The 23,688-nt window shown below is 40.0% G+C and overlaps 1 protein-coding gene across 2 annotated transcripts in view; it reads right to left on the bottom strand.

Annotated features, from left to right (window-relative positions):
• The window catches only part of khdrbs2 (KH domain containing, RNA binding, signal transduction associated 2), a 63,153-nt gene that overhangs the window by 9,827 nt on the left and 29,638 nt on the right, over positions 1–23,688 (bottom strand). For both annotated transcript variants that reach the window (XR_013077835.1, XM_076743965.1), the window contains exons 5-8: positions 15,038–15,165; positions 12,795–12,978; positions 1,302–1,384; positions 444–502 (exon numbers count right to left, since the gene is read on the bottom strand). Coding sequence is in view for 1 of the 2 variants with exons in the window: in XM_076743965.1 (XP_076600080.1) it covers positions 444–502; positions 1,302–1,384; positions 12,795–12,978; positions 15,038–15,165 (454 nt within the window). In the remaining variant the exon portion in view is untranslated. The remainder of the gene's footprint in view (positions 1–443; positions 503–1,301; positions 1,385–12,794; positions 12,979–15,037; positions 15,166–23,688) is intronic.

Genomic DNA, 23,688 nt, shown 5'->3' with positions numbered 1-23,688 from the left:
CTGTAACTAACAATTATTTTCATTTTGGAAAAACCTACCAATTATTTTCACATAAATGGTCCATAAATGTCAGAAAAGAGTGGAAAAAACAAAAGCCAAACCAAAAAACAAAACAAAACAATTTCCTTAAACTCACTGACAACTTCAGATTGCTTGTCTGTCTGACCAACAACCCAAGTGCAATGCAAAGCAATGCAAATTGTCACAGCTGCGATGCCAGAATCAGACAATATTTGGTAATTTTGCTTGAAAAAGGATTTAAATGATTTATCAACTGTCAAGTTGCCAAATAATTTCCTGTGGATTTTTTCTAATACACTACAGACGATTACAGTGGGGACAGAAGGGATGAGACAAGAAAAAGAGTGTGACTGATATTTGGATCAATGATGATCGGCTCACAAAAACAAAGTTCTGCTAAGCCCAAAATAAGCTGTACTTACCATAGCTGTTGTAGGATTCATCACTGGTTCCATGCCCGTACTCATAATATTCCGAAATGCTAAATCAGACAGAAAGGAAACATCAGTCAAAATAAAGAACAAGCCGTACAATAAGGACAGGCAAAGAAATGCTTTGTGAGGGAAATATGTTTAAAGTATACAGAAGGTTGGCATTATTCTACATAGTTCTTATTATCATCAAATACCATGAACAAAACCAACAATGTGTTACTCCGCCTTTCAGTACTTTCAACGTTCTCCACACTGTGTCACTCAGCCCCAAGCCCATTGGTTCCTCCTGAAGACAAAGAGCTTTAAAAACAAGTCACACAAAAATCTATTTTCTCATCACAAATGGACACGTTTTCTAAAAGAAAGGGGCAATGTCATTTTTACCAAATGTTCCTCAAACAGGAGTAAATCATGCATTTGTTGGGGACTATTTTCAGCTGTGGATCAATACACATTTGGTGCTCCAGTGAGTGTTTACGGCAGCAAGATGGTGTATGTGGGATTAACTCGAGTGGTACAGAGAAACTGGATATATCAGGCTTTAGATCCACTTCTTATTAGGATCTGTTCATTGTTAGTTTTGGTCTTTTCATGGGATTTGCTGATGATAAGAAAAATCACCATACTTATCGTTTATCAGATCACACATATTAAATCATGGTTCAGGCTAAATGTTGTGGGTAAACAGAGCCATTTTAGTGGAGTTCTTAACTTCTTAATGAACATAATGCTGAAACATACAGCAGGGATTTGCACACTGTATTAAGTTAACAGTCGACAGATGGTGATTGAAAAAAAGCTTGTTTGTTTATGCTCCATTTAGGTGTTTGTGTGTGTGAACCTCACCTCTTTGACTGATTGCTGTAGTTATCCTCGTAGGCTTCGTAACTCTCATCATCATATTCTCCACCATACCCGTCATCGTAGCCCTGTGAGGAAACCCGCAGTAAACATTAAGGTCGACTTGTCTCATCATCTCTGCCCATTCCAACTGCTTAGAAATTAATGTAAAAACATATCAATAATCCACAGCCAAGGCCCGTGACTTTGTGTCCATAATAGGAAAGGAAACAGGAAAAATTTATGTCCAGTAGAGATTATTGATTAAGGTTTGCAGGGGAACACATCTCATGAGTGCAGCCTAATGGACACCTTAAACTGCAATATGGATCTCAGCTACTGATAAGTAGCTACTCAAGAAACAAGCACAAATAGCCATCAAGTTCAAGTACAGTCATGGTCAATAACAATGGATAAACAGTATGCAACACAGTGCAGACTTCCTAAATTTATGCACAGCTGTGTGAATGCTTTGCAGAATGCCTCTCCTCCAACATGGCCACCTGTACGTAAGTGCTGGTAATCACATAAAAATAAATAAAAGGCCCTCATCTGTGTGACTGAAAAACAGGTAAAACACCTATACATTACTCTCTTTTGTATTTATACATTTCATATTGCACTTAGAGGAAGGATCATTCTGGACAGTATGACTTCACAATAATGTAACATCACATAACTGACAGCAAAATATCAAGATATAGTTTTGAAATGTCTGCAGTGTAAAGGCTAATCCTATAGCTAATCTGTGTGTTGAGCTTGAGACCATTTCCCTCCCCGGTCTGTTAATCCAGTTAGCGACTGTTTACATCCACACAGGACTCAAACCAGTTATGCACGTAACCAGGTTTGTTTTCAAGTAGGTATTACAGAAGAAAGCACCTCTTCACTTCCCAGAAGCTTCTCAGTCAGAGGGAAGCTTCTAATGTCACATATTCTAATATTAAGCTGGTTACTGTGGCATGAAGACAGCTCACCCTTTTCATGAACCACCCAACGTTCACATAATATCATCAATTCACCATCATCAGTTCTTTCCCATGTGCTAAGAAACCGAGAGGGTCGCTGCACCTTTTCATCTTTTCATTGCTGGAGGGCTCAAGGTTGTAATTTCCACTGGGGATATTACATGTCCGCTTCACTTTCCAAAATCCTATTTTTGTCCAGCTCACATTTACAGTTTCAGTTGAGTCCCTCTTAAAACCTCTCTAAACATAAAAATTTCCAGTCCAGCTGACAAAGACCCAGATGAGAGAAGAGGGGAGTTGACCAAAATGTTAAAACTCTCATCAGTTGCTTTCAATTACGACCGTGCACTTGGAGCAATTAAGCTTTAGGAGCAGAGCAGAGTGCTCTCAGGCTTTCCTATCTTTTTTGGGACTGTAAACTACCAGATTTCTTTCAAGAAAACTAAACGTTGTTATTGGTTAGTTCAATTATAAAGCAGCAAATTATGCAACAATTCTTAAATCTAATTTTCATGCTGCTACCATTATTATGGAAATCACCAATTCCATTAGAATTTGCTATTTGCTAGATTGACATAAATGTATCTAAATGAAACTGCAAAACCCACTGGGTCCTCCCCACTCTGAAACCAAACCTACACCCTTGTGTGAACTGAGAGGAAAGTACTTCACATAATATTCTGTTAAATGGTTTATTCATGACAGCAGGGATCATCATTCTCAGGGGGGCAAGGGTTCATGCAAACAGTTTAACCTGAATAACACCTCTACTGGAATAAGGCCAAAGTGTGCAGAACAGTGAACCGAGCTATTGTCTGCTGTTGTAATTGTTGGATCTTGCTCATTTAAAGATTTAGTGGAGTCTAAAGTGCTTACGTTTTTGTTTCATCATGATCTAATCTCTTCTAATCCTTTCCGAGCTTGCATTTTCAAATCAAACTCTGCCACGACACATACACGTGTTCAGTTCCTTTAAGAGATCGATTGTGTTCCAAATCAGCAGAATAAAATGTGTCGAAAGCTTCAATGAAGCTGGTTTATGCCAGACGCGCTCTCAACAGCACATTATTCCTCCATGTCTGCCTGTAACAATAAAGTAATATCATCTTGCTTTAGGTGTGGCTGCTTTTGGTAATGCTTTGTGGCACAAAAGCAGACACATCAGTGCGAAAGGCATCGAGAGCAGCAACACAAAAGAAATTACATTTAAGGCACTTGTGCACACTCTCCCTCTCCTGACGGGTAATGCTGATTCAAACAGTTCTGGTTCCTGTGTGGTTTTATTTTTGTGAACATGAATTTGACTAAATTAAAGTTAGGGATTATGTCAGGGATTAAGTTGTTCAGGGGATCCAATACTTCTCCTTTTCTTGCTTGAGTCTTTCCCCACAAAGGCAGAGTCAGAGACCCGCCTATCTCAGTAATTGACTGTTTTGTTAGCAATCCCACATGACAAATCGCTCCACACTGGACCATAAATGTAAAGCAATCAGTGGATTAATTTCAGTCAAATGTATTAGAAAAATAAGCCTTCACTTATGAGAAGCCATGTAAAACTTTGACTCTTTACAGTATATTCATTAAAAGGGTGATTTTTTTTTTTAACCAATGAACTGCAAGAACATGCCATGTAAGAATGTCAGTGTAGTTCTTAGTGCATTAGATATCCAAAGTAAATAACTAAATAAATGATAGAGAGTGAATTCAGTCATAGCCCAGCACACTGTGTGCAGCTGTTTATCTACTGGACAGATGTGTGTGTGCTCAGCTCACCATGAGGAAGGAAACCATTGATAAAGTTATCTCAGGGTTATGCTGCTCTTCACACTTTCTAATGCTGCTCCTGAAAATATGGTTTCTAAAGAAATGCTATTCCCAATTTCTCCTGACTGAGGCTTTGGGTCATACTATTGAGTTTTATTATAAAACCTAAACGCTGTCATTAGATCTGTGGAATTAACTTTTGGTAAAATACTATAAATAATTCCAATGGAAGTGAAGGTTAATTGACCATTTGCTAATCCCCTCCCCTGAGCAGCGATTGTTCAGTCAGTCGTAACAAGGCACAGCGGCTCTGCCAGATTTCCTCACATGTAGCTGTTCATGGAGCTGTAGAAAGACTGTTACTCTATAGGCTGACATGGTTTCTCTTTTTATCAACAGTCAAAAACCAAAAACACAAAAACAAAAAGGACTGATTAAACTGTGTGTTTATCTGCTCTAACATAAGATGCAAATGTTAGCATGCCTCGCTAACCAGCTTAAACTGGCTAACTATCTTACACCGACAAAGGATGTAGTGTTTGGTCCAATGTCAGTGAGCATATCGGGAGTTTTCAAAGTTTTATAGAGTTAGAGTTCATTAGCTAGCTTATGCTCGCGGCAGCCTGTTTTTCTTTAGTTCTGTGTGAAGTAAAAGACTCGTTGCTTCAAAGACTGGCACTAATTTCAAGTGGTTAAATGTTACGCTGCCTGCAGCAGCACTTTAGCATATTAGTGCTAATAAATGGTGCATGACTGCGAGACTTGAAGCGGCACCTTCGGTTTATCATCAATTTCTGAAATGTGATTTGTAAATGTGTGGTGACAAATTACAGTGATGAAACGTGTGATGAGAACTGAGCTCTGTCTGCTGAGAAAGGCATTGAGATGTGGTTGAAAGCCGTGGAAAAAGCTAGTCTTGTACCTTGAGTTAAGATTGCATATATAGTTCTAAATGACTGGATTTGTGTAAATATATGTATTTACTTATTTATTTGTTGAAGTTTTCACCTGGGACAATACAGGTACGCATTATGTAGAGACAATGCGGCAGATTTAATAATGAAAACCGAACAAAATGTTCATCCCTCTGACTTATCTCTGCTGACCTCGGTGTTAGTTTGACCCACAACACAGCCTTCAATGACATTTGACAAGACACAACATGTAAATAGTCCAACCCCTAATTAATGAGGCTTGATTCTTCGACTTTGACACTCATCTGTGAAAACAATTAACACTGGTCCTTTCTAACAAGGCAGAGGAAATAAATCAAATGTTAACACAAGGGTGGAGAGTCCTCGCTCAGTGTAATTAGGACAGCGAGAACCTAAAGGCCCTTAGCACTGTGCTTCATTATCAATTGACAACCTGTATGTCCCCCGACAGTGACTGATCTTCTGCCTGTGAATGCCTCTCCACAGAGCAGAATGGGGAGGAAAATGAGATTTGCAGCCTTTTGTCTCAGCAAATAAATGCTGCTCTTCACTGCTTTCTACCTGTGCAAATTCAATCAGCATGCACCTTTTGCTTTCGGTAATACAGCCAAAGAACGGGCTTACTTATAAACGTATTTACTCAAACTGTGTCATGGTTAAATCCGAGAAAAGGGCAAACGTCACGACATAATTATGATGAGACTGAGCCTTGATTAGTTTCAGGAACAGTGACATTAAGGAATATCTGTGTTTGTCATACTGGCTGAACTGAGGCTCAAGAGCAAAATAAACAAATCAGACAGTCTTGCTTGTGGGGTTTAGCATTAGATGTGACTGCATCTGTCTGCTATGTTTAAAGCCATTGTGCATTCCACCTGAGTTTTTAATTCTATTAAATAATCAAGAGGAAGTGTGTGTCATACATCTGTTTTAATAAACAGGAGGGTTCTGCATGGAGAATTTCCATAATTAATCTAACAAATGTGAACTCAGCAGTGTATCTCAACCTATTGTTACAAAGCAATTACAGCAGATGTGCACAAAGGTGGCCTGAGAAACTGCTCTCCTTCAAGAAATACATAGAAGCTCACGAATCTCACGCATCTTTTATGTTCATGAAATAGATGATATGGGGAGAATTTTTCCCCATTTCAAAAGGGTGTCCTTTTGCTTTTTGCACAGTAGATAGATTAGACTTTTTTTCTTCAAAGCCTCCCAAAGCTCTGTGTTTAATCACATTATGGCATTTCCCGCACTGCCTCGGTATGGTTGCAGGGCTCAGGTTTAAAAACCAAGCTATGCCTTTCAATTTTTACCCGCAATTTGTACAATTCATGGTCTGCTGTCAGGGACAGAATCCTGTATCACTCTCAAATTCCTCTCTTCTATCATCAGCTCTGGCATGAAAAGATAAGATTTGATCCTGGGATTTGATCTTTAACATTAAACTGAGGCCATCGTCCCAGTCTATGCAAAATTCCACCATTCACATCTTTAATATCTCTCTGCTCTCCCTTTGCACTTCTCACATGGAGGAACTTACACTGATTACAGTGAAATATCTCCCTGCTGCTCTTTCTAGGGCATTAATAACATTCATTTATTAATGCTTGTTTAAAAGTCACAAAATCATGGTTATTAGGGGTCATTTTCACACATTGGCAGCAACTTAATCTACTCAGCACGACACCTAAAATGACATTTCTCAGTACGGTAAGTTCACTTTAAAGCTTCTCAAGAATCAGGCTGAAACATAGACTCTCTTAATATTGGAAACCATAAAATATAAATGCAACAAAAACAGTGGGAATAGTGTTGCCACAGATCAGATCACACAAGAGCTGCTTTGTGGAAGATGTTTCTGTGGTACGTTTAACAATCTCATGATTCACACTGAGCACAAACTGCCTGCACACAGCTTAAGAAACCGACAAACACTTACATACTGCTATACCTATCCCAACTGTGCTTTATGTGGAAACCATAAAATACACTTTTCACCAGTGTATCATAGTCAGATCACATACCGCACATACTGTCCTGAAAACCTTCTCTGGCACAACTGTGAGACAATTATTAAGACAATTTTACACGAGAGGACAATGGCTGATTGCTGAACTCGGAGATAACTTATCACTGGAAAACAGACATTTTTGACTGGATAACAGATCTGCATTTTCAAGCACTTTCGCTGTATTGTACAGATGGGAGATTCAGTTTGCAGCTTAATGCAGATGGGTGGCTAAATGCTTAATTTCTTTATATGGAGGAAATGACAAATAAAGTAACTGTCAAATCATGTAAAAAAGCTTACCTGTCATTTACTGTTTTCATTTTTAATTACGCTTGCCCCTAAATGTGTGTATCAAAATGTACCTAGAGCCTTCTTAAGGTGCATTACTTTACCTTCACCTAATGATTCAGGTTAACCACCGTTAAATAATGTACATAATTTGTTTTTTGATGACCAAATGGTCTTGATAAAGAAGGAATGCTTCACCTTAAAGGCTCGCACTAACATTTCTGTGTAAATTGGCCAAATGATCAATTCATCCTTTATGGCTTACTGAATCACTTAATTTATCTGAAGCTAAGCTAAAGGCTCACTGGCACGTCACTGTATGAGACAGAGATATCTACCTGACACACTGCAGATGATTTAATGGCACGTCTACTGCATTATGTTAACATATTTCTTCAAAACTGAAAGGCTGACAGTCATCAATCTCTGGATTAGGGGGATTTCATATGACATGATGTGAAGAATCTATTACAAGACAAACTAATGCAACAATGCTGATTTCACCTAATAAAAATATTTGTAGCTCATTCCAGGGAGGTCATACCTAAATTTGTAGAGACTGAACCCCCCCCCTCAAACTCTCTCCATGGCAAAGCACTGCAATCCACTTCACTTCTGAATCATTGCTATCCTTTAAGAGGTACAATAATGGTCACTGTCACTGTATTAGTTTTACGACACTGACAGCATGACAGAGTCCATTAATCACAACAGTCTCTGGAGGACTCCCTGTTACATGATGACCTGCTCCACAGCAGAAACACGGAGTGACAATAGTCTGTCATTCATTCACTTATCACAATGACTGCAAACTACAGGATGCATGCTTTACTACACAGTGTATATATATATGCTGTTATGAATAAGCAATCCTATGCAAATTGGTTTCTGGCAGGAGATTGTGCAGCAATGTTAATAACTTGTTGTGTTGACTGTGCATAAGAAGATGAGGGACAATGCTACTCCAGAATGTGCAGGAAACCAAACAGTGGCTGCATCAAGGATTTAGTCATGTGACTGATAAACGTGTCATACTCTCTGATGTTTCCTTCATTATTTTATTTGATGAGGACAATCTGTGCACAGTATGTTTGGACAATGCATGCACAGTATGTTGATAAAAAAACAGTGTACATATAGCAGCGTAATATACATTAAACCAATTTAGTTTTTAATACAAAGAAGAGCAAATCTGTTTCCTGAAAATACATACTGATGTTAACTACCAGTGCTTAGATAAATATATTTAGGAAGATATTCTCCCTGAATTATGGACAAATAAAACCTCTTTTCTGTTCATGCAAACAATGACTAATTATTGGTACAGTATGCAGTTAACCATTAACTATAAAGTATTTATCAATCATTGTGCTATCACAGCATTTTAATAAAACCTAATTTACCTGTTTCTCAGTAATTCTACTTAAGTGTCAATGTAATTTTCTAGTCAAGTGGTTTGTTACCTTTCTGCTATTTTTTCTTATTGTCAAGAAATCCAACAGACCAGAACCAAAATTCACAAGTACTCTGTGGCTCTCCTGTGGACCCAGATCCACACAGATCATAAAAACGTATCTCAAACATGCAGTTTATAGGCTAAATAATGTACAGAAACAGCTGGACTGTAGTTTTTTGTGTTAGTAGAAGTGTTACTCAAACAGAGGTAAACTGTTTTTTTGTTTGGGGACTATTTCAAGCTGTGGATTAATACACATTTCGTCCTCTAGAGAGTTTTTACAGAAGTGGTGGAATTGACTTGAAACAAATAGTGCCCCTGTTCATCGTAATGCAGCACAGAGGAATAAGATATATCAGGCTTTGGCTACACAGACAGTACATGTTAGCATGATTGATTCATTGTTTGTTTTTGTTAATGGGATTTGAGACCAAGACAAAACAAGAACATCAGCAGTCTTATCCTGACGTCAATCAGTTTGGCCTTCACACAATAACGTCAAAACAACACTTAGGAGTGAAAATCTGTTTTTTGCCTCTGGTAGGGCTGCTTTATACGACTTCAGTGAGCGTTAGAAAAGTGAAGTACTGCCGCATTCTGTACACCTGAATGGTAAAAACTAAGTTGAGTCATTGCTCAAAAAAACTGCACTCTGGGAGGAACAAAGAAAACAATCAAAGACGAGTGCTGGTGTAAAGGATACGGCAAGGTGAGATTTGTAGGAGAATGATAAAGAGGAAACATTATGTTCATAAATTATAAAGCAAACAATGATACGTGATGACTAACAGCTTCCTCTTGCTTTCCATTGAGGTTTTAAATCAATACTACCCTCGATTAGGTGCAATTATGGACATTCTCACGGTATCACTTTTATGAGACAGACTGACACTTTGACAGAGTGCATCAATCACTGGTCTATATGATACCCATACACACTACAGCGCATAATTTCCCAAAGACAAACACAGGATGCAGCAACAAGGACTCATCTACAGCTGCTGATCTGTTATTGTGTTTCAGCAGATTGTCCAGTGCAGGATTTTTGTAATGGAATAACAACATGCGGTGCAGCATCTTCTATACTCAGTGATTGGAAAAACAAACAAACCTGGACCTTTGTATAAAGAGGTCTTGCTACATTCTGGAAACATGCTCAAAGAAAATTGTGTAACGTGGTAGAAAAAAAAAAAATAGCAAAGTGAGATATGAGGGAAGAAAATGTTCAGGACAAACTCATCTTTCCATAATCCCCTAGTCTCTGCGCTCCCACCCCTCTTTCCAACCTCCAATTACAAAGAGAAGAAATGCCTCGCTTTTTACTCCTCAGAAATACACAGGCTCTACATCAGAACTCAATTTGGTTTGGTAATGAGACTGCGCTTGTGCATTTCCCCATGCAGACAGCCCAATCTTCAATTGCCAGCACACATGGGGGCTTTGCTTAGCAGGAAGGCTCTGAGGAAATAGACTAGTAAAAGTGTTGCCTTTTTTCATTTGGATGAAACTTAGAGCTCACCTTGTGTAGTCTTTTCAAAATGACCTTGACAAATTTCCCAGATCTGAGGACAAGCATACTTTTAACAAGGGCTTTGAATATTTTTTGATATAGATCCCAGCACTGTGTGCACAAAGCGATGGGAACAAAGATTTTATAGACCACTGGTCAAGGCGCTACTTACACCTCCAAGTGGAGTGTTCTCTTCTTGCATGTTAATGGTGCAGCTATTGAAAGCATAGAGCTTCATGGGCTTGTGATTTACATACACATGCATCATACAAAATTATAATTAAATGCTAACTACTAGCTGCAAGCGCACACCAATTTAAAAGCACTAACATCTGGTTCAGGCGCATGTTTTCATACCTAAACAACATAATAGACCTTTTGCCAATAGCACCCAAAACAACATTCACTATATGATTGTTGGAGAGAGTTAATTTACGTATGTAAGTTAAAATAAATCAATGCTGACTTTTGGTCTCACACAGGACACGAACATGAAGTCTTTGTTTGATCCAACCATCCTCCCTTCCTGCACTTTGTCACTCTTTATACTACACCACCTGACTTCTTCCTTTGCTCCAACAACAAACTTAAACATGGGTCATGATAAGTTGCTTTCAATGATTTCAATTTCAATTCAGTGCACAAGTGACTGAATTCACATTATACCAAAACACGTCTTATCACTTGTCCTATGGAGTCATCGAACACAGTGGCTCTCAAAGCCTCCTGGTTTGCGTTGAGGACAGGTCAAAAGTGCTTTACATGTCACTCAAATATCAGATGTACTAAGAATCCTGGTATCATCTTTGATCAGTATATGACTTTTGTCTAACACATTAAACTTATCCAGTCTTGTTTTCTTCAACTAAGAAATATTACACACATCAGAAGTGTGTTGTCTTCTACAGATCTTAAACTATTGATTCACACTCTCATTTTCTCCAGTCTTGATTATTGTAATTGCTCTTCTCGAGTCTCAGTCAAGCTGCTCTGAACCATTTACAGTCAGTTCAGAAAGCAGCTGCCAGGCTATTAACTAGAACTAGCTGATGGTTCCTCATTACCTCTGCTCTTGCTTCCCTCCACTGGCTTCCTGTAAAATTCTGAATAAACTACAAGATCCTGTTGATTACTTAAAAGGCTCTGCATGACCTTGTTACATTTCTAATCTCCTCGTTCTGTGTTCCACTTCTGGACCACTCCGATCCACTCCGATCTTTTATCCATCCCCTGCTTCAACTGCAAAAAAAAGGCGATCATGCCTTTGCAAACCCTCCGGAATCATCTTGCTCCATCTATCAGATTCACTGAATCTTTGAACTCTTTCAAGCAGCTTCGAAAAACGCAATTTTATAGTCAAGCCTCTTCATAAATCTCCATTCTGGGCTTTGTTTTTGCTGTTTTGTTTGTTCTGTCTCCCATTGTGCTGTGTTTAATATTGTATTATTTCTTTTTGTTTATTCATTTTTATCTTTTCCTGTGAGTGAAGCACTTTGCAACTGCGTGTTTTAAAAACTGCCATATAAATTAAGCTTTAATTACCTATTTAATAAAGTTTCACCACATCAAAAAGTCGGCAGTTATGTTAACTTCAGCTGCACTTTCAAGCCTCAGAATATAAGAAATGAGCAATAATCAGCAAATAAAAAATGCTGTTAAACATGTCATTTGTTTTCTAGGTGTCAGAAAAAGCAACTGTCAGAGCAAGTGATGGAGAGATTTGCCACAGTAAAGAGAGCTCAAAGCTGATACATCTCAGCCCTCAACACAGTCTAAGATGACCAAACCTGTGCCAACTGAAAGAACTGAAATCTGGCCGTACAGTGAAAGATACTTGGCTCATGGCTCTGGGGCAAAACTGTCGAAAGTGACGATGGCGACAAGTAAGCTCAAGAGACAAAACACTCCTCCTTAAAGGCTGCAAAGACACTTCATGTGCAGGCTTTCATCCTTGACTTCAAATCTCCTCAAATCTGAGCTAATTTTCCTTTTGAATGGAACTGAAGAAACTCATTTAAACAACTGCCATAGTTTGTTGTTACTCATTGTTTAGCTTAGTGTAATATTTACCCGAAAATCAGCTCAGCAACATAGATCCAATTACTGTGTTTTTGCTGGAGACATGAATAGAAAAGTTCAGGAAAAGAGAAAGAGGAAATGATCCCTGCATGCAGCTGCATTACACTGAATGATACCCTAACTCACTAATAAAAGATGAAAACGACGAAGTGTTCACTGTGATGGATTATTTATCCAAAGCAACTTTTAAGTCAAGCAAGTTGATTTTAATACCGTGCCAAGATGAAACCAAGAGTTGCCTAAGAGATTCTAAATCATTAAAAAATGACTGGCACGCCTTTAAAATTGAAGTTAATCAAATAAAAAAAACAAAAATTTGCCCTAATTTTTCAAATACACCTCCCTGAACGCTCCACCTCCCCATGTAAAGCAAGACCCATCCAGATCACATGAAAGGGGATTAAACCAAGTCTGATTTACACACAGTTCAAGTAAAATTATTATCAGCTATACTTCTCAGTGTGTGCAAAGAGGATTGGACTTACATAGTCGTCGTATGATTCATGTGTGACGGCTAACAGCGGGGGCCTGTACCCAGCGCTCCCTGCTGCCCCCCTGGCTCGTGGCGCTTGTACCTCCCTCGTTAAAACAGTCGTGGGAAGTTTGCTGTGCGTCGCTGCCGCTGTCCCCCGAGGTGCTGCTGCGCTCCTTCCTGTGCCTCTGTGGCCCCTGGTAAAGCAAACAAACGAACAAACATGGCATCAGCTTGCCCTAAGAACGTTAACTCTGTCACATTTGTGAATAAGCGGCAGTGATTTCAGGGAAAAAGAGTTAAGACAGTAAGAAATCTGTTAAATCCCTCTTATCGCTGCATATGCGCACGCTGCCTCAGTTGGTGGTTGTCGTTACAGTCTGCTAAGCATAACCTCCACTGGCACTGAGGTAGATCTTGTAATGATCAGAGGGCTGAAGAGTGTCACTCTGTGTCTTTCCCTGCTCTGCAAACATGCCTGTGGGACGCAGTTCAATAACATGATGGAGCAGTGCCGAGCCTGTGTTTGCACAAAAACACATCTCCATCTGCCCGAAGCTGCTGAGGACGCTCAGTTTGTAGACGTACCCGTAATCAGACAGGTACAGTGAGTAGAGAAAGGCCAAAGCACTTGAGCAGACATGAGGAATTTAACGTGGATTGTTTCTTTTATGGAGATGTGACTGTCCAGTAGCAGAGCCACAGGAACACCACAGGGACTGAAGGGTGGATTTAGCAGCGCAAAGCTGTCTATTGTCTGCTAACTTCACATTTTAACAGCAGCATGATGTAGGTGGGCTAGGATACCCTTTCTTCCTCTGGCACATCCTTCACTAGGTAGCAGCTCATTGTGATCCAAAAATACAGACACTCAAAGGGGAATTACTGGTGCATATTTTTCATGGAGATTTACAATAATCGCTTATCGGTGCGCCATAAGGAGAAAATCTGGGCAGGGAAGTGCTGGTGGTGACTTTAAATTGGGGGCGTCCCATGTTGCCGCTGGATTTAGCTCATCTACATGTGCTGCCTGAATTAGGCCAGGCTGTCATGGCGAACTGTACCTGCTTACTCCTGAGGGACCGCTGTGGCTCAGGTAGATTACGGACAATTCTGCTCTAAAAATGAACTTAAAAGGAGACTGAGGGAGGCAGGCGTTTCACACGAGCAGCTGCGCGCATGACTAAGCCAATCAAATGCAATGTAACATTAAGTTTTTCTGTAGCTGGTCCTGCCTACGTCCTGAAATCCCTCTGAGCTATGGTACATGGAAAACAACTACTGTTTGAGTTATCAAGAAGACATAACTGGGAAAAAGGAAATGTGTTTAAAACTATTAGCCTGAGGAAGAGAAGTAAGAGCAGGTTCATATGAAATATTGAAATGTTTGCCAGTGAACCCAATTAATCTGAAAATTCACCATGAAGGTGGGTACTTCCTTTTCTATTATTAAAATATGTACTTGGCATTCACAACACAGCACACAAACTTTCAGATAATCCAGAAATGTGTCGAATTACACATTCTATCGCAACGAATAAAAACTGCTTTTTGATGATTGCGTAACTGAATTAAAGGGGCACTCCGCTGGTTTTACACATGAAGATTTGTTTACTCATCACGAGGAATACTTCTCAGCCTGTGGCAGCAGTTGCATCAGGCATTCTGTGGCTCTTATCTCTTCTCTTGCTTATCTTTATTGTGATTATTGGAAAACAAACTGTACATACAATCTTAATAACTGTCAGATTTTTACCATGAAGATTCTGCATCAGGTCAAAATGACAGTTTGTTTACGCACTGAAACTAACCCTGATGATGTCATTGGGTTATCTTGACTTGGGTGGAGTTTGAAAGGTGTGGGGCATTTATCAGGCAGGCTACTGATCTGGTGGCCTGGGAGCGACTACTACACCAATTTTGTGGTCGGGGTGTTTCTGGGCTGGGCTGAGGTAGGTAGCATCAGAACGACAGCAGGAGAGAATGAGGATGAAGAGCGACATGGAGCTGGCCTGTTTTCTGACGGACAGGTAGACGCCGGCTAAGCTGAGTTAGCTTGCTAAAGTACCAGCATATCCATTACAGCAAATGTCGCATTCCTACAATAGTAGCTTGCAGCGTGCTTCAGATTCAAGTTTGAATGTTGTGTATATAAAGTATACCTTTAAAGAGAATAATTTAAGTTGTAAGAACAAATTAAAAGCCACATAACATACAGAGTCCCTTTTTTTAACATGACCGTAATTCGTTCTTTACCTGGTGGACATTGCGGTGGCCGGTCGTACACTCCTCCCTTGCACACTCCTCCCTCTGCTCGACTCGTCGGAGCCGTTCAGCAGCGAGAGCTCTCGCAGTTGCTCCTGTCTGATCTCGTCATTGTAGTCCTGTGGGAAACAAAATACAGCATGTCTCACATAAAAAAAACAAGGACATTTGTCTTCTGACTGCAACAGATGCTCGCAACAGCAGCAAAATGTCATCAAATAAAAATTATCTTGACACGCGCAGGAAAACACATGGCGTTGATGAGTGTTGAATACCCAATGAAGAATGTTTTCTTCAGGGTTTGCTTGGACACGAAATACAGGAGAGAGATTAGAAATGCAGGGAAAGACAATAAATACTCCTCAAAAGAGCCGTAGATTCATTTTTAGCAGTCTGATTAAAACAGAGAAACGGCGGAAGAACGATTTTTCTCTTAAGGGGTTTGTGGAAATAGTGTGAAAATTAAAAAAAAAAAAAAAAATCCAAATAATTTCCCAAACCTGTATGTTGCATGGGACATGAAAGGGAAATAGAATAAAAAAACCCACTTTTCTCACTTTAAAGCAACAGAAAAATATTCCTCGTCTTCTCTGCACACACAGCCTGTAATTGACAGTTTCGACAACTTTGTGCGGAATATCGTTATCTTGCGATTCTGAACCATTTTTCTCAACCTGCTATCAAACATGATACGGATCATTACACAGCAGACAAGGGAGTGGACAAAGCAGTATTCATTATCGTGTCAATGCTGACAGATAAACAGGCTTATTTCTCAGAAACACATAAGCAAAACCCACAAGATTTGGTACCTCGAGCGAAATGTTTTTGTAGCTACGACAAAGCAGCGCAGGCAGCAACCACTGTCTTTCCCTGCCAATGATTTTGACAGCCACATTTTGCAACTTTTGTTTTGCGTTCCTGGCTGTATGACTGGGTGTCACAAACCGAAAAGGAGACGAAGAAAGCCCGCCAAAAAGCACTTACATCATCCAGAACACATTTTAAGTAAATAAAGGCCAGTTTGCACATGAAGCGTCTGCATCAATCATTCCTCTTAGACCCTGTATAGTCTTTGTAACATGGAGTGAGTGACATCTTTGCGAGCTTGAGTCGAAACAGTAAATTAACTGCACATCAATTCATGAGATATGAGTCTAGAGTGTATTGATAAGAGGACAGAACGCTAATGGCTCTGCAGGCTCTGTGCGTGTTAGATTACTGCTCACACATGCAGTATAATCTAATACTCTGATGAATAAGTGTCACCTTCACGTTTTTTTAGACGCTCTTTTCATGCTGCTCTATGTATTTCCATTATGGTACAACTATGAGCCCACCTACCCCCGTCATGAGGATATCACAGCACAGTAGCCCACTCTGTGATTTGCATTGTTTTGACACTGAATGTAATTATATCCTCAACAAAAGCCTGTTATTAGATTTAATTAATTCTGTGTGAATGCAAAAACATGAGAAATTGTGAAACTCACTTACTGTCTTGAACTTATTTTTGGAGCTCAGTAATGTCGCAGAAATGCTCATTGTTAGCATTTTTCAAACCGTTTTTTGCGAATTGTTTTTTCTTCTTCACATAAGGTGTTTGACCTTCACTGTGCAGCGTGATGTCTGTGCAGTTTGACACTAGCAAGCTGTATTCAAATCCCTCTGCTGAAGAGGGAAAGTTAGATCTGAGTTTAAGGCGATTTTGTGACATCGCAACTGTTTAGTGGCCAATCATGATTCAATATGCAACTTCCACAGGTGTGATGTGGAAACTTGAAACACGCATTAACTGTAGGAGACGGTTAAAGGTTCTCAGTGGACGTTTTGACCAATATTAGCGCCATGGAGCGACGTTTTTATGTGTGGGCCTCCGCTTTGCTTATCGACAGGTATGTGCTAGCAAAGTCAGTGAGGAAGACGACTGCAAGCCAGTAAAATGAAAATACACTCAACATGTTTGTTTAAAGCTTGAGGATGCACGCAATGTGTCTTGTAGAGTAAACACAACATTGTTTGTTCACACGTCAGCTCCACAGGGCACCTTTAAACTGCATATTCATAGATTCTGACTATTTCTGACTTTTTAATTTTTTGGTGAGCATTACATCTTAAAACATGTCTGGGGGGGATTTTTAAGATCTTGATGTGACTAGATAACATGAAAACATTGGTTCACACAGTTCATTGTGTCTATGACCACAGATATTTTGATATTCTCACATACAGAAACGGTTCAGTGAAGTCAAATTATTGAGGTACTGATGCAGCAAAAAAATAAAATCACTACATACTGCATTTTGGCACACAGAAACACTGAATATTTTGAATACTGAATATCTTCTAAAGCATTTTGAGGGCATTTTGTCTTTATTCAAATGTGGACTGTAGATATGTGACAGGAAATGATGGGAGAGAGAGGAGAAACGACATGCAACAAAGGTCCCCAGCAGGAACAGAACCAGGCACATGCTGATCAGAGTACAGTGTACGTGTTATGCATCTTAACCACCAGTCCACCACAATGCCCCAAGAACTGCATATTTGCCCACCTTGTACATGTATCACCAAACTGCATCATTTCCTAATGGAAAAAGGGAGCAGGGTAACATACAGTGGATGTCACGTTGTCACACCTACAGTAACAGGATGTATGTCACACAGATTTTGACACCCACCTGCCACTGAAGAAGAAAAAAAAAAAACATCCTCATTGTTGACTTCCTAAACATTTGACACATAGCACACATGTGCTTCTCTTGTTAATGAATTAATAAGGCCCACAGTGCTGTGCTGGTTTGAAGGAGACTGGCACAGCTTTTAATTTGAAAGCTGGCAGCTCATCCAGAGCACAACAAATATGCCACAGCTTGTAAAAGTCGACTGTTGACAGAGGCGTTAACATGAGAATACAGAGATAAACCATGCTGAGGATCCGCGGGTCAGACTGTTTGCTCACTGAGATTAATTCTGACCATGCATGACCTTGTACATGATGCCCTTCACAGAGACTTTAAGGGGTGAGCACATGAAGCATGGCTGCCACTTGTCTCTGCGCTCGCTCTGCGCTGACCGATTTCCTCGTATACTTCAGTGACACGAGTCCGTTGGCTACAAGGCCACTTATGAAAGACGTACTTCAATATCTTTAAATATTTTTCTGGCAAAAATACACATACAAATTAGGAAAGTTGTGGATAATAAATCTGGGTGGATTTTATCTTTAATTGAAAGAGATGTTGTCAAGGCAGATCTCCTCTGAGACCCTGAAGCTTCGAGTGATTTTAAATACATTTTCTCCGACAGAAAAGAATTAATATGAAAGAAATAAACAACCAAAGACAATAAATCTCAGCTTTTGAGTAGATCTTGTGACATGTCTCTAAGGTTGTTATGTTCTCAACCATAGCGCATTTTAGGTCAAGGCAAGGTAGCTACAGGGACTATTTGATCCATTCTATTAATATCACTATAATGAGATCTCTATTATCAAGCATAGGATGGACATAAGTGAAGCGATACTTTGGCTTCTTTGGAGGGAAGAGCTAAGAATTCAGTGGTAACATGAAGTACATTCAGAAACTGAGCAGATTTATGGCACGTTGTGATGCAAAAGAGCCGACTGCAATTTCCAAGAGCAAACAAAACGTGTGTTGAAATGTATCTCGTGTTACATCAGCTGATGCAAAGGACTCAAAGCGTCTACCTGCCCACCCTCTAGTTAACCCGATGAGACAGTTTCCTGAATGCAGCTTCCTCGCAAAGTAACCCTCTCATATCTGGAGCATGGCATATTTCTGAAAAAAACCCTCGCAGTGTCGTGTCCAGAGTGCTGGATGGGCAGAACTGAAGTATGATACATCATGTATGCAGCACGTGTACAATTCAGCCTCAACATGCAGGGACAGACGGTTTTACAACCATGCACTCATACTGCTGAATATTTGTCAATGTGTCAATATCCAGAACACGGAGACGGTCCTAATAGTGTTAAAAGCCACAATATATGAACACTTCTTAAAAGAGAGTGTGTTCATATCCTCCCAAAGCACATCGAGCCAGTTAAAGCAAAGGCACAGAGGCAGCCGCACAGCTGCACCAGCTGTTAATCTGCATCTTAATATGATGTTTGTTACATTTTGTACTGTCTATGCATGTTTTTCAGCATTAGCAGCTTATTTCAGGTCTTAACAGAAGCACTCAGCTGGGTGTAGATCTGGACTAGATTCTGTATTTGATACCAAAATTTGACATTTATTTATCTTCATTATTTGGACTTCACTGTGCCGCTTCATGACCTTGCCTTGATGTTAAATACAGAGAAGATTCAGAGCTACTATCCACGTCCTGATTGCAGCAAAGCGTAAGTGGTCCATAGTATGATGAAATTTGCATTTATCTATGAATTGTGTGCTATTAGAGACTAGATCTACTAGTAATGCACAGTAGAGGAAAAAATGCATTAGATTCTTTCAAATGATGGGTTCTTTCAAAGTTCACTCGGCACAAATTGCGCACCACATTTACCTGCACAGTCTGGATCTTGGCTGAAGATAATAAAGCAGATGAGCATGCTTGTCTCTGCAGCTCCAGGCCAGTCTTCACTGCTGGTGCTCGGGCTCATTCTTTAGGATCATATGGATCCACTAGGCAAAGTTTAAATAGGCCTGTGTCAGTTTTAATAGGACGCTTATTTTGGTTTGACTTTACATTTGACTTTATGCAAAAACAAATTACTATCACGTCTTTCAAGCATCTGTGTCACCCTCTCTGTGCCAAAATGCTCCCCACCGCGGTTTGGCCTGAGATGAAGGCCACGAGCTCATGCAGCTGAGAGCAGGATCGCCTGTCCTTCTCCAGTGCCTCTCACCCTCAGCCTGCATATACACAGGAGTGCGCTGTATTTTTTTCTCTTTTCCGGGGTGCATGACAAACAGCACAACTTCTGCTCAGAACTAAATGAAGAACGTGCACAAATTATGCATATGAAACTAACTGGAAATGGTCACCCTCCTTGTTCATGTGACCTTTTAATAATTTAATATATCAAATTTAATGTAAGCTCAGTGGGCCGGTTTTGTTAAATCATAGGGGTAAGACCAAGCGGCAACCTTGAGGCCAACACAAAAGTGCCAAAAACTGCAGTTCCTCAAATGGCCACTTGAGGCTGGCTCCAAAAGTGAGTTAATCCCCATAGACCCCCAATTAAAAAGCTCAACTTTACAGCAGAATGTTTACAGCTCGTTCATGAAAACTGTACTGGAGACAAATTTTTGGAGAACTCACAAGGTTAAATGGTATTAAGGTTTAAAGTTATGCATAATTATGGGCATGGCTGCTTTGAGTGACAGCTAATCGCTGGGTTTCAGCGACCAGACTTCATTTGGCCTCAGCTCCACCTCTTTGCCCATTTTTGGATTAGCCAAGACTTTGAAGGAGAAAGCGACTGTCACTGAGCTTCATGGTGGTTCTTCAGGAACGTATGTCACAGAGACTACGTCCATGTTTTATATAGTCCGTGGGTACGACATGAATTTTCAGACATCACTGGGATGAAGCCACATTAAAATGAATTTTCATTTTGCAGAAAATAAAGCACATTTGGGTTTTGTGTTCAAAGAGAGAAAAGAGGAGTACAAGTGAAGTCACTCACCTCAGCTCACAGGCTCTGGTACATACTTAAATTTCAACTGCTACCAACAGTGTAAGCCACTTAACTACACATGTGGCATTGTGGGAGACTCTGTGGTCTGCCTGCTGCATCACTTTGAGTTTAGTTTGGTTACTGAAGCATAATGTCACACCAGCAGGGGTGGACTGGCCACTGGAGCAGTGGGAGTTTTCCTGGAGGGCCTGCAGAGAGAAGCAATAGTGCACACCAGCTGGCTTGAATCAGCCATGTTTGTAGCAGGATTGTACATTCAGACCATCTTTCCTACCGCGCAAACTTATCTTCGGTATATTCTTATACTTTTTTTGCATGCTGAGCTGACAACGAGCTGGAGTCTTGTACATTAAATAAGTAATCTGTCACTTTAGAATTGCTCTCCTATTGCATTGTCAAACTCACGATGGACATTTTAACCCATTAATGACTAACGACTATATTCAAAGTGCAGCAGTGGGTTGTCCACACACCAACTCACATTAACCTAAGTACACTGCTCCCGGGCAATATAATGTGGCATTACACAGGGCATCAAAATTATACAAATTATATAGAAAACAAAACATTAATCTCACTGACATGATCTGCTATCATTTGCTCATACATAAAAAATGAATTTTAGTGAAATTATTGTGCTGTAAAGGAAATTAGAAAATTCCACTGCAGACATTAACGAGTTTTAAAAACAAAAAGAAAACCAGCCCAAATTACCGAACCATGTACCAGAGCCTGTGAGCTGAGGTGAGTGACTTCACCTGTACCCCTCTTGTCTCTCTCGAACACAAAACCCAAATGTGCTTAATTTTGTTCAAAACAATAATTAATTTTAATGTGGCTTCATCCCAACTCGACCACTGACGGATCAGTTGGAGGCTTGCCGTGTTATGGTAGTAGCCTCGAGCAGTAAGCTTCAAGCTGAGATGATGAGCGGTCTGCAGAGGGCGGGTCAGCTCAAAATATTTTTCATTGTCAAACTTCAGCCCCAACTGACACTGACTCAAGTGACATCACTTGAGGCAATTGAACAGTCACTAAAGGCTTTATGCAACTTGTTTCACGTATGCAGAAGTATGTGTATGTAGAAATATAACAAGTAAAAGTTAACAAGCCCATGCTGTATGTCTTTAATCAAACTGATCCCCACTAGCAATTCACTTGAAGTCCCACTTTGACTACATAGTCGTGCAGCAATAAAAAAAAAAAAAAAGGCAAACGACAGGATGCAGTTGCCAGTCTCCACCAGAGGCAGGGAGCATCTGTCACAGTGGCTACTGACAGTTGCCTGTTGTGTTACATTATGTGCAGTTTATTTGCAAATCCATAAGATCCCTGAAGCAGTGAGCTTCTGCTATAAAATAGATGGTATGGTTGTTGTCTTCCGTTTTCATTGACATTCAAGATGAATTTAGGATTAAAACAACTTGTGAATGAGGAGGGACAGAAAGAACTGCGGCTGATATGAAAAAGAAATGGGCTAACCTTAAACTTCAAGGGAAAAAAGAATAATCAGAACTGCAGCGTTAAAGCAACAGATGGGGGGCCTGGCACGCCTGCTAATTCTTCACCCTTTAATTGATCATTCTTATCACTCTGTTCATGCAAAGCTGATGTAAAATTCACCACAGGATTGGATGTGTCCCAAACTGCAATACTCCTACATAACCAGCAGGAAAATGACTTAAGTCCAGACTGCTTAAAGATGCGATCATTTCCACTTCAAAGTAAGATTGTATGAATAAGTACCTATATGTGGTTTTCTGCTTAAATCATACTTAAGTCCTGTTTATATAAATGAGAGCAAGCTACAACTTTCACAATGTCTGGCACCCATGCCTTTTGTGTGTATTGTCATTTATAATAAAACAGCACTGGAGGGTTTTATTGTCCACTTCTACCTGCCACTAACTGGCTTTGAACACCCCCAGAAATGCATTCTCCTCCACAGTAATGATCTTCAGCCCTTTTGTCACTTAGTAAAATCTCACTCAATTGGTTCCTTCCCAGTAACCCTGCAGCATTAGTTCTGCTGGCAGATTCTCACAAAAGATCCAAACTGCTGTCTAGCCTAAACAATCTGTGCTTATTGAATGTGTTCTCCTATTTAAAAAGAAATGTATTACAGCCAATCCTGCGTGTACACTAATTAGAAAATGTGTCTGCACTTCTATAAAGATAATTTAGAATACACAGCACCTCATCTTTTCTCAAGGTACTGCAATTAAAGCAAGAGCTGGGGCTCTGCCAGCAATACATTAATATTCTTGGAAAGACTGTGTGTGGACGTAAAGCACAATATTCACTGCTGTTTCTACAGCGACCCCCTCAACAATACAGAAAAAGCCCCTGCTGATCTAAGATGAGCAAGAGAAGCTAGCTGACCTTTTTATTACTAGAGGCTGGAGAGCATCAGAGCACTAATGTGATGGTGAAGCACATTAACATTTCTACAGAAAATGTACGTCTGGTGTGTTATTCACTCCATCAGTCTCACAAAGTTTGTTTTAACATACTGTATGGGCATGGTGCCAGTTCCACTCTGAGCCACATGTACAAGCAGTCCTTTTAAGGCCTGAGTTTTCATGCAAACTGTGTGCACCAACAGATAATGAGCCATGGGTTCAGGAGTTGATGTGCCCAACAGTTGCTAATATTAGAGTAAATCTGAAGTAGCCTGGAAACAAATATGCTTCGCTTTTACTAGACGTCCTATGAACTTTTCAACAGCTTGAAGACAAAGAGAATCTGATATGAAAGACATGTCCAGTGATGAGAGTATTTTTCCCTGGATTCTCCAGGAACAGATGAATAACCCTGTATTTGTTTACTTGTTTTTTGGCAGACAGTGTTGAGTAATTTGTATTTGGACAGGCATGAACCGCTCAGTGCAGATGCAGTATGATCATCCAGCCCAGTGAGCAGACATGCTTGTAAGAGCATTGGCTCGGTATCGGAAGAAGCATGAACTCTGTAA

The sequence above is a fragment of the Chaetodon auriga genome, chromosome 11, assembly GCF_051107435.1.
Source record: "Chaetodon auriga isolate fChaAug3 chromosome 11, fChaAug3.hap1, whole genome shotgun sequence".
Classification (NCBI taxonomy): Eukaryota; Metazoa; Chordata; class Actinopteri; order Chaetodontiformes; family Chaetodontidae; genus Chaetodon; species Chaetodon auriga.
Note: the sequence above shows the minus strand (reverse complement) of the source record. Positions and strands in the feature narration are given on the sequence as shown.